The following is a 17,128-nucleotide window of genomic DNA, read 5'->3' on the forward strand; positions in this document are numbered from 1 at the left end:
ATGGTATAAATGTTAATAAAAGATGTAGATTACTCTTATCTTAAAATCGTCACTTTAACCCTGCTATTTTAATGTCGCAACATGCAGTTGAGACGTATTCTGCTGAATTGAATTATGCTCCAATGAAAGGAATAAAGTCTTCCCATTAAATACTTGGAGTTTAGCTTTTATCTGTATTTTTATGAAATTAAGTTGAATTAAATGTCTTGATAAACCTGACAGAAAACCACATCATTTATTCACCTTCATGGGTTAAAAACATTACAATGTTTTACAGCCTGCAGATTATTATGACACTCCTTGACAAGTGAAAATAAACATCTTCCAACCTAACCCAAAGCAAATTAAGTAAGAGTTTGTATCTCCTGAGATCTTATTGGTGGATTGCATTCATGGAAACTGTGTTGTGGGGCACGACGGCGAAGTCATTAAGAAGCTTACAGACGTTCTGGCAGATTAGGTTTTTCTCTTCTAATCCTGCAGATTACCACTGCACAAGCCTGCTGGCTGGGAGTGCTTCGCTGCGTTGCATGGTTTCTTCACATTGATCATTTTTTTGTCGTTGCCACATCAATGGACCATGTAGACTAAGATAAACACAAGCAGGAGTGTGAGGAGGTCAAAGTGCAACAAAACCTGCAAAAACTACGCAGCAGCAGGCGGGACAAAGAACTGTAGATGAAGCCGGGATTAAGGGATTCTTCCTGAGTTGGATTATTAAAGCACAACATGGATTTTTGTCAACATTATGTCATGGAGATATTTTTTTCTATGTTTTCACAGAGTTTAGTAGTTGCTACTCAACAGAACTACTAACCTGCACCAATTGGAATATTGGCTCGGACAGAGAGGATCAGTCCTTCTCGAGGCGAATGCAGGTGGTGTCGCTCTCTGCATTGAAATGGAGACAGAGCCATGTGAAGAGTTCGACCCCGCAGCAAAGCCTACCAAACCTGAAGTAGAAGAGGCCATAACTGAACCTGCAGACGATGACACTCACACCGAGCTGCCCTGTGGGTCTGCAGAGGAAGGCCAGGAGCTGCATGGGGAAGAGCAGGCTGAAGCAGAGAGCTGTGCAGGAGAGAGTCAAAGCTCCGATATAAGAAAGCCCTCTGATCCGGAGCAATGTGGAGACACAGCATGCAAGGAGCAGAGGAAACTGCAGAAAACAAACAGCTGGAAGACGGTGCGATTTCAAGAACCATTGATGGACGACGATGTGCTGGAGATAGACAGCTCAGCAGAAAGTCTCTTTCCAGAATATGTGACAGAAGAGTGGACCTCCTCCACCTTTGAGGAGCTTTTTGGGGCAGACGATTGGCTCGACATCACTGGTGAGGAAATCAATTCAATTAAAGTTTATTTATATAACCCAAATCACACATTTTAAATGTGTTGAGACACTGGGTATTGTGAGGTAATATCGTATCAGTAATCTATCAAGTAGTAGCTCATTTACTTCATCTAAACTTCTACATTTCATATTAGATTGAAACCACAGAATACTAGACGATGTCCCAAAATTGGCCCGAGCTCAAGCTTGCCGATTCTTTTGGTGGATTTTGTAGCATGTGTTTACCAACAAGTAACAGATTAACCCTGCTTCTTCCTGCATGACCTTCTTTTCTTTCCTCACGCAGAGGACCGACTCTTGAGGAAGAAGTTGGTGAAGTCTGGGGCCCCTGACGCCCTGATACCTGTCTGGGGCCAGGAGGTTTCTGTGAAGATGCAGTGTGTCCTGGAGGACCGCACTGTGGTGGAGAAGGACACCAAGCTGGTCTTTGTTATCGGAGAGGGAGATGTTAACCAGGTAAAACACTTTTAGTTTTATTAGTAATGAGTCATACAAATTTGAAATGGATATGGTTATAATTCTTGCACTTCTTGTTCCTTATGTCACTTAATACCCCACTGGTAACATGTGAAGCTTTTAAATTACCTTTAGCTTAGTGGTGCTGATATTGAGTCATGCAACGTGTTCTTTGTTTTCTTTTGCCAGGTCCTTTCCCCAAATCTATTTGCCACAACATCATAATAAATGCAAGACTTGCTGAAGCCTTTTATCTGCTAAGAAACCGTCTACACTTTTTAATTTGTATGCCATAATGTACGGTGTGGTTTAGCATGCTTCCATCTTTTAAAATCTGGGCCGAATCCTAAATAAATGTGTTTGTCCTGCGTCGCGCCGGTGACGATTTTCTCTGACCATTCAGTGATCTGTAGTGTTTGAATTCACACTTCTAGTAACGGCTCAGCTCACTTAGAACTTTGACCAGGGTGGTACCAAAAAAGTAAGGAAAAAAAGGGTTTAATTTAGCTGACACTTTTATCAAAAGCTGAAGATACAAAATAAAAATAGCAAGAACCCTGCATGTACATTACCTTTCAATAAGCCAAACCATTGTGCTACATAGTTTTCAGAAATCAGAGCATTAAACCATAGATTGAGACATTTCACTCATAATAAGCAATGTCAACCTCATGGGTTGACTGGAGGAAATGTAAGAGGATCACGTAAATCAATAGGACTAATCTTGGTTACCAAAAATATAACATTGTATGACAATTGGAGATAGATATTCTGTCTGAAAACAATTTACCATCATGAATCTGAAATGGAAAAAAACTGTTCCTCAAGCTTGAAACGGAGAAATCCTTCAGATGTCTTAGTCAATTGATTAAATGCGCTACGTGATGACGTATTGAGTGTGATTATGTAAAAAGCCCAATCTGTCCTCTTAATAACACAATGTGTTTTGACACCTGTAGGCCCTGGAGGAGTGTGTCATGTCCATGCAGAAGAGAGAGATCACATTACTGCTAGCAGATTCCCAGTGTGCATATGGACTTCTGGGAAGGTAAGAATTTTCCAGTTATTGTTGTTAATGGTACGATTAAATTAAGCATGTGCATGTTGAAGCAAAAACAAGACTGGATCAGTTATTATTCTTTCTGAGTATCATCTCAGAGCCCCGGCTTTCTGTACCTGTTGCTGTGGGGGCAGCCTGGTTATCCAGGGGTAGCGGGGTTAATGAACCATAAACAGGAGCAGATGGCTTCCTCCCAACACCATTCAGAGGCAGCCTATCAATGGCCTGCTTGTAACCTCACAACGAATGGGAGAGCAGCACTTATATTACGGCCAATGTCTCAGGTTTACGACCTTTACACCATTAAAGAGCCAGAATAAACACAGAGGAGATTGGTGTGTCGCCGACGAAAACCCATTGTTTATAGTTTTAATGTTTACTTAAGATAACCAGAACACGTGAGAATGATACATTAATGTACCACAGTGATTTTATATATAAATATAAATGAACATATTTGTCTTTTGAGGTTTCATTAGAGGAAAAACATGTATCAAAAGTGTTTAATGGGATTTAATTTGTTCACTGCAAAAAACATTCTGTTCTCGATGTTGTAAGGATGTTTAGGCTGACAGGACTACAGTATATTTAGCTCTTTCATAAACAGCAAAATTGGGGTCATTAATTTAATTCTGAAACAGATAATTCTATGCCAGTAGAATGAATTCAACATTATTACATAGTTTCAACCCAGAGCCATGTTTGCTCTGTGAGTGGACAGTGTCATTTCTTTTAAGTATAAAAAGCCAGGAAACACTCTAAAATAAAGAAATGTGCTGTGTAGTTATATCAAAACGTCCATTCAGCTACGGTACATGCTCCACCATTAACAGAGTAGCTGTAAAGAGGAGTAATGCATAAAAACAACCTGCACACACAATTATCATGTGGCAGTAAAAGGCTTGAAAAGGTGCAGGACACAGACATCATTTCATAATTCATATCCGTATTTACATGCTGAAACATGTCTGAACATTGTCAACAACATAATATTCAAATCTGCTGAACATTGTGTTGTGAAAGCTTGTTTTTTTCAGCGTGTGTAGTACTGTTTCAGCCTCTGTGCTGTGTGTGAGGTCCTGTTATTATTATGGAGCTCAGTAAAGGGGATGATGGGACATGGGGTGTGTGAGGTGAAGCGAGGAGTCTCTGAGGTGTTTGTCTAGAGTCTCGCCCTCTGTTGTGCGGGAGAAGGAGGCAGAGAAAAATAAAGGAGGCAACGGGAGGTTAGTTAATGATTGTTTTGATTCAGCTGATTAGGGTTGTGTGCTGTGGAGTCAAATTTAGCCGTACCAAAAGGTACACAATCAGAGCTTCATGCCAGCTCCTTAAACACGACACACTTACTGAGGTTAACGGCAACTCTGAAAGTGATTTTCTCACTGAAGTTAAATGCATTTGTTAATGATTCGGTTTGACAAGTGAGAAAATCAAGAACATATGTGAACAAAATACCAGATTATAAACCCAATTCAACCCCTTTTTAAAGTAAGTCATCTATTGGTAGGAAATGTGTGGGTAATAGGAATTTTTTTCTTGGGAGTATAGATGAGAAAATAGAAAACATGCTCATGTCTTTAGAGTTAACATGAATCTTTCGCCAGCAGCCAACAGCTAAGCTTAGCATGAGGGAAAACAGAAAGAAACACGTTCATGTTCATCTATTAATTAACATTTATGTGTTTGTTTAATCAGGAAATAATCCGAAGTGTATTAATGTCAATTCACTAGTTTATGATTTGAGGATGTTGTGTGCCAGACTCTTTCTTGGCTCTGAGAAGTTGCCAGATAACCAGCGGAGACTCGGTGAAGTCACTGGTCACAGAAAAATAAATATCCTGGCACATAAACATTTTGAATATTGCAGTGCTTACAGTTTGTTTTTTATACCGATTCAAGTTGCCAGTATGCAGAATTTGTTACCTTTAAACATAGCAAAGCTATTGGTTTCAAACTGGCTGCTATAGCTACATAAACAACGCAGACATAAAAGTGGTATTGATCTTATCCTGTAACGTATGGAAATAACGCAAAAAGCTATTTTTGTACTTTCTCTTTAGCAAGACTTGTGCATTCTCCTTCATAGACTGTTGCCAGACCTGCATGTTGTGGTGTACTACACAAAGATACAACAGTATTTGTGCAAATAAGCTCAAACAAATAAGAATCTCAAGCAGCAGCAGACATCATGTTTCAAAGTAGATGTGTCATCCACAGCGTGTTTATGATGTAAAAAGACAAAGGCACGATGAGGGAAAATCTCATTAACCTCTCTCTGTTTTCTGGCGGATGCATTGATTGAACTCAGACAGTCGCCCGTTGGAAACAGGGCTGCTAAGAGCACTTCACAGTTATTTATCAGAACAGTGTGCAAAGCTGGTCAGACAGTATGATTCAACACAGCACAGTGGAGTGGATTGTAGATTGGTGTGGGTGATGGCCTAGCTGTGGTGTCGGATGTGATCAGAGCTGCAACTCCTTAAAAAGGTGGCTGTGAGACTAATGAAACCCTGTGAAAAGTCTGGAGCATTAACCCCATTGATTAAAACAGACGCGCTGGTTGGGACTAAATGGACTATAAGAAAGAATCACTGAGATTTATTCCTGTGACATTAAAGCCTGGAAAAGTGAAGTTGTGACGAAAGACATCACGCTCTCCTTTTTGAGGAACTGCTGCTTACGTCAAAGTTATTCCCCAGTGAGACACACTACTTAGTCCGAGACACAGAGTGCCTCCCTTCAGTCAGCAGGTCCTTATCAGAGAACAGTGGAAGCAACATCTGCTGATCTCTGGACAGGCACAACTTTAACACTCATAAACCTCCAGGGGGTCTGCCTCATCAGCTCTGCACGACCTCAGATTCAACAACATTATGTGTCACTGGCAGATGCTTTATAATCTGACTAAAACTAAACCGAACAAACAAGCAGCATAGTTAATTTATCCCCATTATATACACTGCATGCCTTTGTTGGGGTAGCAGTATAGCTCAGTCTGTAGGTACTTAGAAGACTGGAGGGTTGCTGGTTTGAGTCCCTAAAAAGGGTGTGTCTCCCGGGAACTGCAGAGGTGCCCTTTAGCAAGGAACCGGACCCCCACAGCTTTTCTTCATTGTGAACTGCTGTGAGGTTATTGGCTGGCTGTTGGCAAACATCAACAGTAGCTTAAATCCCACCGCTGGCAGCGAAGGTGTTGGTGTACTTTTACACTTAGCACAAATTAAGACGACGTCATTGGCACATGTTGAAGTGGAGAAAATAAAGCCAGTGGGATGTCTAAACATTTTTTTTATTGTTTAATCGAAGTCCAGATGGACACTGTCAGACCCAAAATCATTCTACTGTTGCATTAACGCAGTGGTTCTCAAAGTGGGGGGCGCGCCCCCCCAGGGGGGCGCAGAGGCATGACAGGGGGGTCGCGAGAGAGACCAGGAGAAAAAATGGTTATTAAATTATTATTTTTTTAAAGATTTTAAATTTTAAAAAAAACAATCATATTTTGAAAAATTATTGATTCGCAAATAATATGATACAGTACTATTACGTCTGGGTGTCTGTGTTTCATTAAAGCTCGGCTCTGTGTGTGTGTGGAACGAGCCATTTTGTGTGCGTGCACGAGCGAGAGAGAGAGAGCGCACCGGTACCGGAGATCGTTGTTGTTAGCTTCTGGTGCTAGCGAGCTACGCTAACAGATATATGGAGTTTTTTCAACAACAAAGTGGAGGAGAGTCCTCCCCTGTCAGACTGAGAGACTCAGTGAGCTAAAGGACTCTCTCAGTGTTATCTCAGTGGGTCTCAAACGTTTTGGTCACCATTAATATAAATAAATTAAAAACAATTATGAAATACTATATGACATAAAAAAATGTATAATGTTTAAAAGGGGAGTGATTTGTAAAATATCCATAAAGAAATAGTAAATCTGTTTACAGTTCTGTGTTGAGAGATGTATCCATACTGTAGATCTCTTCATTTTGCTCTCAAAGTGCACCAGATTGATGCTTTTAACTTCAATATTTAAAAATAAATCTTCCCGGGGGAGCATGCCCCCGGACCCCCCTATGTGAGGTCCACACACCACCTATAAAAATAGCACTTTACCCCTGCTTACACCTATATGCCGTGAGCTGATTATTGAGCCTTCATTGTAACAGTTGCGGGTGCACTGTGTGTATGCGTGGGGATTGTTGCAGTAGAACATTCCTCTGTAGCGCCCGGTACATTAATGGGAAACCCTAAATGTTTGAGCACCCTCTATGAAACGTCAAGCTACCCCACAGTACCCCCAAAATAAATCTTTGGCGCCGCCACTGAGCCTGACTATTTGTGTTGGGGGGGGGCCTGACTTTTTTTTTTCTCCAAAGGGGGGGCCTGACAGAAAAAGTTTGAGAACCACTGCATTAACGTGTCCCGAGAGGGTTGTTTGATATTAGAAAATTAGAAGCTCATAATTATCTTATTCACATTCATCTTCTGGGACACAAATATAACAATAAGATGGACTTTTATTAATCCCCGTGGGGAAATTGTATGATGAATGGCAATTCATCAATGAATAGCATGATTGTCTTTGTTTATTTGGTAAATAAAACAAAGGCTCTTATACAGCATAAAACAAGTTATTGGTAACTAGCACACATATGATTAAAAGGTGAGGGGATCTCACACTATTGTACACAAAGGAATAAATGTACAGTCTCCAGTACAGCATCTGGCAAAATGAGGGTCAGGTTAGTTATGCTTTTGTTTTATATTCACATATTTTATGTAGTTGTTTAGGGGATGTTCATCCATGACGAACCTTTCTATGTCAGTTGTGCAAGCAAAGTGCCTCAATTTGGTTTTGATTCTATTTTGACAAACACTATATTTGTTAGCTTAGTACATTTGCCTGATACCATTGACAGAACTCTGAAATATCGTATCATTGGATACAACATTAGAAATAGTGAAAGGTGTTTTATTTCCTGTTCTGAAAACATATTAGGAGTGTGGTCAGCTCAGGAAAAACTAATTTGTATAGTATATTTTACTGAAAAAACACTGAAAAAACTGTAGATGACCCAGAATTGAACCCTGGTGTATCCCACATGGATTAACACAGAAATACTTACAGTGACTGAACTGATCAGATTCACCTTCAGACAGTTAAAATGAAATGCAAATATAATTGATAATCACAAATAACTTAATGTTCAGTAAACACACTGTGGAGCCACACCAGATGGCTATCATTCTCGGTTTTGCGGCGAGGCAAACAAACCAGTCCTACTGTGGGAGCGTTGAGAAACACAAATCTCCTTCTTTGACCCCAGGCGAGGTGGCCTGTTGGCTTTTGAGGCCTTGAAATCACCAGGCTGACTGATCTGTAGTCGGCTACAGAGACAGGTTGGAGCAAGTCAAGGGAGGCTTTAGCTCATGGGAAAGTACTGTAACTCTAACTTTGATGAGTGGTGGTTATTGTATAATATTCATCATCTGTTTTCAGTCTGTCCATTTTAATGTGATCATGTTTGTTTTGTCAGACTGCCATGTTTTCAAAGTGTTCAAGAAAATAATTGGCAGTGACTGATGTTTATATGATGTGTGCTTGTTTTATTGGATTTGGAATGGTTTAGTATCAACGATAATGGATAAAGTTTTATTTTCATTATCGTTTACCCAAACTTTACCAAGACTGACACTGGAATTTAGTGTCTAAAATGGCAAAATATTAGAAAATAACATATTTTAGCTGACATCTCTTTCCCAGTGCCAAGTCTCAGTGTGGTCAGGGCTTTAGTGTTGACCACAAACGTTGATCGACACATATGTTAATACAATGTTTTCATCATGACTGGGATGTCTTCAGGGCAAAACAATGACTACAAGATCTCAAATAATCATACCTGCACAACATCCAGCGTTATTCAAATATAATTGTTACAAAAAAAGTGTTTAACACACAATATCAAATAATAACCCAGAACTCTTACATAACATGCATTGACAATTGTACTGTTTTTCTGGGAATGTGCACAATGTGAATCTTTGGTTACACTCTTGAAAAAGTTGGCAGGTGTGGAAGCCTCTCCCTGTGGCCTCTGAGGCACACCCATATCCTGCGGGGAATGCAGCTGAAAAAGGTAACAGTGACATTTCTCAGAGCAAAAAGGCCTGCAGCTTGAGAGAAACACAGAGCAAACAGGCCACTTGATAAAAGATCAGAGACATGTGATCAATGGGATCATGTCTGATAACGAGTAAGTCTCTTGAAAATGTGAGAAATGTCAGTGATTGTGAAAATGTGAGAAATGTCAGTGATTTTTATTTGACAGAAGGTCTGGTGTTAGGTTAATTTGTAATTATTGTTTGTGCGTTTTTCCTCTTTATACAAACATTCTCTGTGCTTATCCCCCAATGAAACACGATAAAGCAAATAACTGGCAGTTCTGCTTTTCATTACATCTAACACTCGCCAGTGCAGAGGTACAGTGACTCACTTGCCACAGAGTTGAACTGGTATCTGTCAATTTCATGCACATGCGCCCTCCTCCCTTTTCTATGAGCCACACATGAAATCTATGAGGTGGAGTTCCTTACTGTGCTTGAGGTAGCATGACTCACTCTGCATAACCACCTGGGTCAAATAAATAATGCGACCTTTGAGAATAGTGGAAAACACATTGATGCATCTAAATCACTCTCCTCCCCATTGTTGTTGCGAGTCACTTTTTGGAGTAACTGACACTAGTATGACACAACAACTGACTGCATTGTCATATGACCTAAACAAGTTTGACTGTTGCTTTTGGGTTCTGTGTGCTTCTTTCCCAGCACGTATACACAGCAGGCTTACAAGAAACCACACCCAGGCCTCACACTCCAGGAGCAGGCCAGCAAGCATCGACAGCTGTGGCACGCTCCAGATAAGATCAGGCTTAGCTCTCAATCAGCATGCACTCTCCTGACCTACAGCTAAAAAGAAATGTCTGAATGAAATGTGAGCAGGATAGAGGTTTTGCTTTCCCTCTGAAAACTAGATGGTGGGTTGTTTTGGCACCGCAGCAGTATTTTGCCACTCAGACCAGTGTTTGAACTGTGCATGCCATGTACCTCATCTAATCTCCCTGGATGTTTACCTTTTCCCCCTACTGCTAGCAAGCTTATCTCTCTCATCGACACAGCCTCATAATATAGCACTGCACTCAGATATATCTACTTCTGCTTTCTGTGGTCAGGGGGTATTTAGTGGGACAGTAAATCTCCTAAAAGTGAAATGGCGCCTTTTTACTGCCTTTATTACATTTTAGGTAGATTGTGTTTTTAGAGCAGATAATACTTGGTGGAGCAAAGTTGGCTACATGGATACATGAACACTTAGAGCTTTGTAGGATGTTTTTTAGTTTGAGAAGTAAAATTGTTTTGTTTAAACCATAGACTGTAGGTTTAAACGTATCATTAATGAATTATTGGCTACATTTTTTGCATCTTTGGGAATGCCATCATTTCCTTTTGCAATGCGGTCCTTGAGAGATACAGTGAGTTTAGAGTAGAATTCAAACTGTAAGTGTAAGAGTAATACACAGCTTCATAAGCCAACAGTTAAGAGCAAACAGGACATTATTCAAAAATAATACGAACCACTTGTCGTTGGAATTGACGTACAAACAAAACAAGCAAAACATGTATTATAACACCGACTATTACATATCCTGAAGAGATGCACAGTCTGTGGAACAAGAGCTGGCCAGTTTTAAAATTAACAATAATTTACAGGTGATATTGCTGTAACGATTTTTGAAATATTGTGAGTCCTGCTTTTTTACATCTATGTTAACTAGTTAGCCCAATTCACTCCCTTATTTTGTTCTTTGTGCGTTATTACTACCAACTGCTGTTCAGCATATTAGAGTCAACCTGTTCCATAATTTACACCGATAACTAACATATGATTAATGGTCAACACAATGAACAGGGTTGGGGTCAACACTTTGAATTCAACAGAATACATGCACTGCTATGACCAACCTACCGACCGGGTCACCACTTTATTTGAAGGGGCACAATCATGATGAAGTGATGACAAAGTCATGCTTAGTTAATCATGATCACGAGACTTGGAATTGCTGTGACTGGTCAGTTTTTTGGCCTGACACTTTAATTGCAGATCTATATGAAGAAGACATGAACATCATTAATAACTCAGAAGTCATGATGATTGAGGTACCTTAGTTGATGCATTAATTAAGGTATTGTTCCTGCATTAAGTCATGCATGAGATACCATTAATACCTGTACATTACTGATAGTTCATGAGTACTACATGAATGAATTCATGATGATTCATGTACCCTTACCGTAAAGTGTTACCAACATATTACACCAGAGCAGCGCTAGTAGTTTCAATACCACAACGTAAAATTACTCCATTACGAAAAAAGTCACTGTAAAAGTATAGAAATGTTATAAAAAATGTTTAGTATTTATAATACAAACTTTAACTTTAGCTGATTAACCGTTTGTCCTCATTATCTCAGCTGCTGTTAAAATAGTTGCTTGAACCCAAACATCACTCCACTTAACTAAAACAAACCCTTCGTTATCTTGCAAGGATTTAAATCAGACAGTTTAACATATGTACATGCTGTCCTAACCTTACCTCTGACTTGTTACTTTAATGAGTTGGTCAAAACTTGCCTTCTGTACAAAGACACTGACACCACTGTCATGCTTCACTGACATCACCCCTTGTCCACTGTGTCACTAACTGGGATGTGTTGTATAACAACATTGTGCAACATGGTCCTTTTTTCAGTGGGCATGCAAATAAGGACTCACAGGAGGTGGCACCTAAGCTCTACCAGCAACTTTACTATCTATGACAGGCACCCCTCTAAATCATCCATGCCTCCTGTGCACAATAAACACAGCCAGAGAGAGAGATTACTAGCATGAATGGCTGCACAGAACTGGTTTTAAGAGTTAGATAATGTGCAGGAGCAGGTATGCAATGTGTGTTACCAGCAGGATGTATCTGATTTACAAATAGTATGTCCAAATTAGAATATGAAAGCACGCCATGAACACTAAAAGACAACAATTTTATTGTTTGAAAACCTGCACTGTGTAAGGGATCCAACATCTCTAACTCTGATACCTTTTCTGATAACGTGTTGGTGCTGATATTCATGGTTTCCAGATAATTGTTTACTGGATTATAATTTTCCTCAAGTGCTACCATGAGGTTGACATTTTTGGCATTTAGTAAAATATCTGGACAATCGCTGGACAGATGGCAACAACATTTGGTTTGCAAAATGTTAGTGTCCCCCTCCGGATGATTTGCACATAACTTTTATATAACTCTATCTACATACTGTATATTAGTTGATGACCACATTTCTGTGGAAATAACGACACTTCCATCAGCAGTGGTCTGTGCGTTTGATCATCAGATCAAGGGGGCGTTGGGGAACTCCAGTTCGAAACCCGCTCCCGCCCCACTGCGTCAAGCCGTTGTGTCCTTGGGCAAGACACTTCACCCGAATTTGCTCCTGTGGGTAGCCTATTGTCCATTATTATTATTATTATGAGCTGTAGGCCTACTACTGTCATTAGTCCTAAATGTCTCCAAATGTTAGCTTGCAAACACGGTAAACATCGCACACTGCTTAGCAACAACATTTTAGTAATTATTAAATGTTAGCATGCTGACTTTAGCATGTAGCTCAAAGTTCTACTGTCTGCATACAGCTACAAGACAGTAGCCTTGCTTAATCTTCTTACAATTACTTTAATCTGTTTTCATTATGTGCAAAGATTCTGCACGTGTTCAGATGAATTTGACCTATTTTTGTGTGTCGCCCCCCTGTATGACAACAGCTAACACCTCTGCCTACGATGACGCATTGAACGAACACGTTTGTTTCAAGCATACACCGGCCTCAACCCTCCGGTGTTATGTCACATGGCTTTGTGTTCATAGCTGCTTTCCATCTCCCTCGTCATTGCTAAAAAACAAAAGCTGTTTCTGGGGTTCTTTGACTTTCAGGACCACCCAGTCCCCCACGTCATTTGTGGCTTAGAAAAGTAACTTATTATGACTTACTTATAATTTTAGATACACAAACTACAGCAGAATGAAACAGACCGACTTTCTGGGCAGAGACACTGTTGACACTTAAACACACACAGATTGTAACAGGTCTGTATTGACAGGTTAACCTGCTAAATGTTACATGTACTGTGGTAGAAGTAGCGACAACTGTGTATCTGACGGAATAAGCTCACATGGACACAAGTTAAGTGCTGCTGCTGTAGAGGGATGTGAGGTGATGGGCTCTGTCCGCATGGCTGGAGGAAAGAGATCTGTAGCAAAGTGACAAGTGGTGTGTGTGTGTGTGTGTGTGTGTGTGTGTGTGTGTGTGTGTGTGTGTGTGTGTGTGTGTGTGTGTGTGTGTGTGTGTGTGTGTGTGTGTGTGTGTGTGTGTGTGTGTGTGTGTGTGTGTGTGTGTGTGTGTGTGTGTGTGTGTGTGTGGATGAAGATGTGACGTCAGTAGGGACGTGGAGTGTGAGTCATCTCGCTGAGACGTGATCGGTCGTCTGCAGCACATAAACAGAAACACAGACACACACATGCACACACAATAGACGTCCAAAATATTCCTCTCAAAGTTAATTACTGACGTCCTCACCGTAAAATCAGATGTGTAGTGATTAAGCTGAAGGGATTAACTAAGTAGATCTCATTATAAATGAAACAAGCCGAGTTGTTTGATGGCATTGATGGGATTACTGCAGTAATATTTTGTATTGTCACTCCAGATGGTGAAGGACAATACAAGTGAGCTCATGTGTAGCAACACACTGCATTATCTGTGCAAGAAAACAAATCAGTTTGTCAATATAGTAAATGTCTGCTTGTGTTCCTTTCTAAGCTCTCTGTGATGAGAGTGACCTATGCCATCGCCACAGGCTCTGGTCAAGTAACTCAAGCCCTTCCTCCTAAGAGATGTGGCTCTTCTACATGATTGATGCCCCAGGTCTTATAGATCTACACAGCCATCGGTGAGAGACTGAAGAATCGTGCTAATGGCCCCGGCTACATTTGCTCTCCGAAGACAACCTGACTAATAAGTCAGGAGTTCAGTGTGCTGCTATTGATTCACAGGATGCACAAGGAGGTTGAGCTGTCTGCTGCTGCTGAAAGGAAGCAGGATTTGTATTGGTTAGATAACAGACAGCAGTATGGCAGGAGGGCGACAGTTAATGATAATGATGGTGTTCTTGTGCATACACTACAAAACTTCAGAAAAGTCAACAAGTACAGTTAATATATGTGCTAGTAAATGTATTTTCAGATATGTTGAGTATTAAGGTCTTGTAGTTGTACAGGTGCACATGCTGATTAAAAGTCATGTCATTATATCATCAGTCAGAGTAGCGCGATAAATGCTGTCCGTTTGTTGGGCGTTCATTTTGCAAAACGAGATTTGCGACACTGTGACATTTTCTCGGTGGGAGTTATCTGGCTTTGGCACATGCATGCGTGACAGCTCGGACTTAGAAGGGAAATTAGTTTCTGATCAATATCTCTTTATGACATTTATTCCGCCACCTGAATGTCACACAATGCCTGTGATCACAAACGTAAATGTTCACAACTCTGTAACCACAGAGGGAGGCAAACAGCAACCTTGTTGAATGATAATGAAGACTCAACCCATATTTTATTTCCAAATCACACTTTTGAGGAAAAAATAAATCTTTGATCTAAATGCAAATTAAATTGCTCGTCGTAACAGAAAGCACAAAAATACCCTTGCAACATTGAGGGATTCATATGTCCACTGAAGTAGGGGGACCTTCATATGAAGTATAACCGTAATGGAAGAGGAGGACTTTCATCTTTCAAAGAGCAGGATTTTTGGCTCGTCACTTAGAAAGCTTTGAAGTTCACAAGTGTAATCCAAGACTGGCAACAATTCGGTTTGTATAATCAGTGGACATAATGTCTTTGCAAAGAAAGAACCGAGCTCTCATTGCCACCTTTACATCGATGAGAGTAAGCTGAAACTAAACCTTCCTCCCCGGGGCTGCATGAGAATTTGCCACTTGACCTCACTGTGCACACCTCAGAGACGTCTGCTTGTTCGTATTGATTGATTATGGATTAAGAGTCAATCCTGGGATATTCTAGATAACGACCTTAGGTGATGTATTTCTGTGTAAAACAGATTACTCTCATCTACCCTGATGCAGACCAACAGCTTTGACTTTTTTTGAGGAATTGTTCAGATGCTGCCACACACCAGAGACCAAACCTGAGAGAGGTTTCACATCATTGCATAAGGCATAATCTGAAACTCTCCCCGCTCACCTGTGAGTCAGAGGAAAGATTTTGTTTAAAAGCTTTGAACTTCACTCATTCACTGTGGAGAGGTGGAGCTCACAGCTGATATCAGTCTAATGAAATGTATAAATTAGCTCTTAGATTTGAAACTATAAACATATTCATCATTCATCACACTTTGTATGGAACAGCAGAGGGATGGCGTTGACTAATGTTTGGTGAGGAAAGTCAGGCATTTAATAAACTAGAGATTGATTTCTTTGGTGATGGAGTTGATGGATACCAAACATGGGCTAACATTTGAGTTAGCCAATCAAACGTGTGCAAGATGTCTGTACCGTGAACAGTTTTCTGAAAGAGGACATTTTAGCTGTTTTAATAACTTTTTAGAGTTATTGTTAGATGTTTTAATTATGTGCTGCCCACTATTAAAGTGTTCTATACTAGTGTTCTGCATGTTTTTCGTCACCATAGGGAGACACCCCATCGAAAAATAGTAGTGCTGCCATGAAAGCACTTTTTTTGCAGGGTTTGCTTAATCTTCTGTCATTACTTACTGCTACTGTAACAAATGATTTAAGTTTATTATTGATAGACAATTTTTAATCTGTGAAAAGTGGAATCACTCCATTATCAAAATGATTATTAAACGACAAACAAACTGGTATTTGAAAACAGAAATGTTGATGTTGAAGGTACCCTGTGGAGTTTTAACCACAGTTAACTATATATTGAGCAGTGATTTCATGATCACAGGGTTTCACACTATTTTTCTAAACTGTCCTGACAGTAACACCAAACTTGGCAATGAGGCAAAAATAAAAGTCAGAAGAAAATAAAACAAATATATATTAAACATGATGGTAAACAATGTAGGTTTTTCAAAAAATGTAAAAGTCAATGTTACAAATGTTTTATAAGCTATAATGCTCCGCTCAAAGATACCCACAGAGAAACGGAAACAGAAAATGTAAACTGTGTGAATGTACCTTTTAATGGTGTTTTCACATGTCTCTGTTTTCACGCCTTCATGTTTAAGATTGTTGAAACCCTTTCTACTGCAGGTAACTATACTGCTTTTTTCCCTACTTAAAGCTGGTTTAATGAAGTTGTGTAACCAGAGTCTCTCTGAAATGGCCTGGCAAATGCACATCCCTGCTATTAAACAGCCACTACATACCCTGCAGGTAGTCCAGGGCTGAGATTGGATTCATTTTAACAGGCTAAGGAAATCTGCTGTAGATTATATGAGGACTTTTGAGGAGCTCAGCAGTCAGGAAGTAGCCAGTAGCTGCCCTTGATCCCTGCGAGCACAGTTTCACTGGCACATTGCTGGAGGAGGAAATAAAAACAGAAAGGAGAGGAAAGCACATGCCGAGGCAGCAGCTGAAAGGCTTTACACTGTTAGTTTCTAGATCTGCGGCTGTACCAGGAGCCTGTTTTGCTGCAAATTAACTAGAATGGCAGCAAGCGAGGAAAAAACAGCTGTGACGTCTCACCATGCCTGGATTAAAGCTAAGCTCCTTTGCTCGACTGTATTGGTGCCGTGTGTCCATTTGAGAGTCAAAACAGACACAACACTTAACGTCAGCAGCAGACCTGTTTCTGCCTCAACAACCTCATAAATCCTCTTGGGTTTGGTATAATCATACAAGCTGCACACCACATTTATCACGGTATATTAGTGTACTATCTGAGGTAGTAACCATAGGAACCAGTTTGAGGTACATCGCTGGCCTTTTCATCATTTGAAACGGAGAGCATGACGTCAAAGTGACCGCTGTTTTCCCTCTGTGGGAGTTTTTCCTTTCATTCTGGGCGTCGAAGGGCATGCTCGACAGATAACAGGGTGAGTCAGAGATACTATCATACACGTTAATGAGGAAGTTTACTAAGCCACAACACATGTATCAAACCAATCTAT

At 40.3% G+C, this 17,128-nt stretch overlaps 1 protein-coding gene across 2 annotated transcripts in view; it reads left to right on the forward strand.

The window, feature by feature from the left end:
• Positions 1-664: 664 nt before the first annotated feature.
• The window catches only part of fkbp16 (FKBP prolyl isomerase 16), a 33,475-nt gene continuing 17,011 nt past the window's right edge, over positions 665-17,128 (forward strand). For both annotated transcript variants that reach the window (XM_034233628.1, XM_034233629.1), the window contains exons 1-3: positions 665-1,334; positions 1,641-1,810; positions 2,770-2,858. In XM_034233628.1, coding sequence (XP_034089519.1) covers positions 902-1,334; positions 1,641-1,810; positions 2,770-2,858 — 692 coding nt within the window. In that variant the 5' untranslated portion in view covers positions 665-901. The remainder of the gene's footprint in view (positions 1,335-1,640; positions 1,811-2,769; positions 2,859-17,128) is intronic.

This window comes from Gymnodraco acuticeps, unplaced genomic scaffold (genome assembly GCF_902827175.1).
Source record: "Gymnodraco acuticeps unplaced genomic scaffold, fGymAcu1.1, whole genome shotgun sequence".
In the NCBI taxonomy this organism is placed as follows: Eukaryota; Metazoa; Chordata; class Actinopteri; order Perciformes; family Bathydraconidae; genus Gymnodraco; species Gymnodraco acuticeps.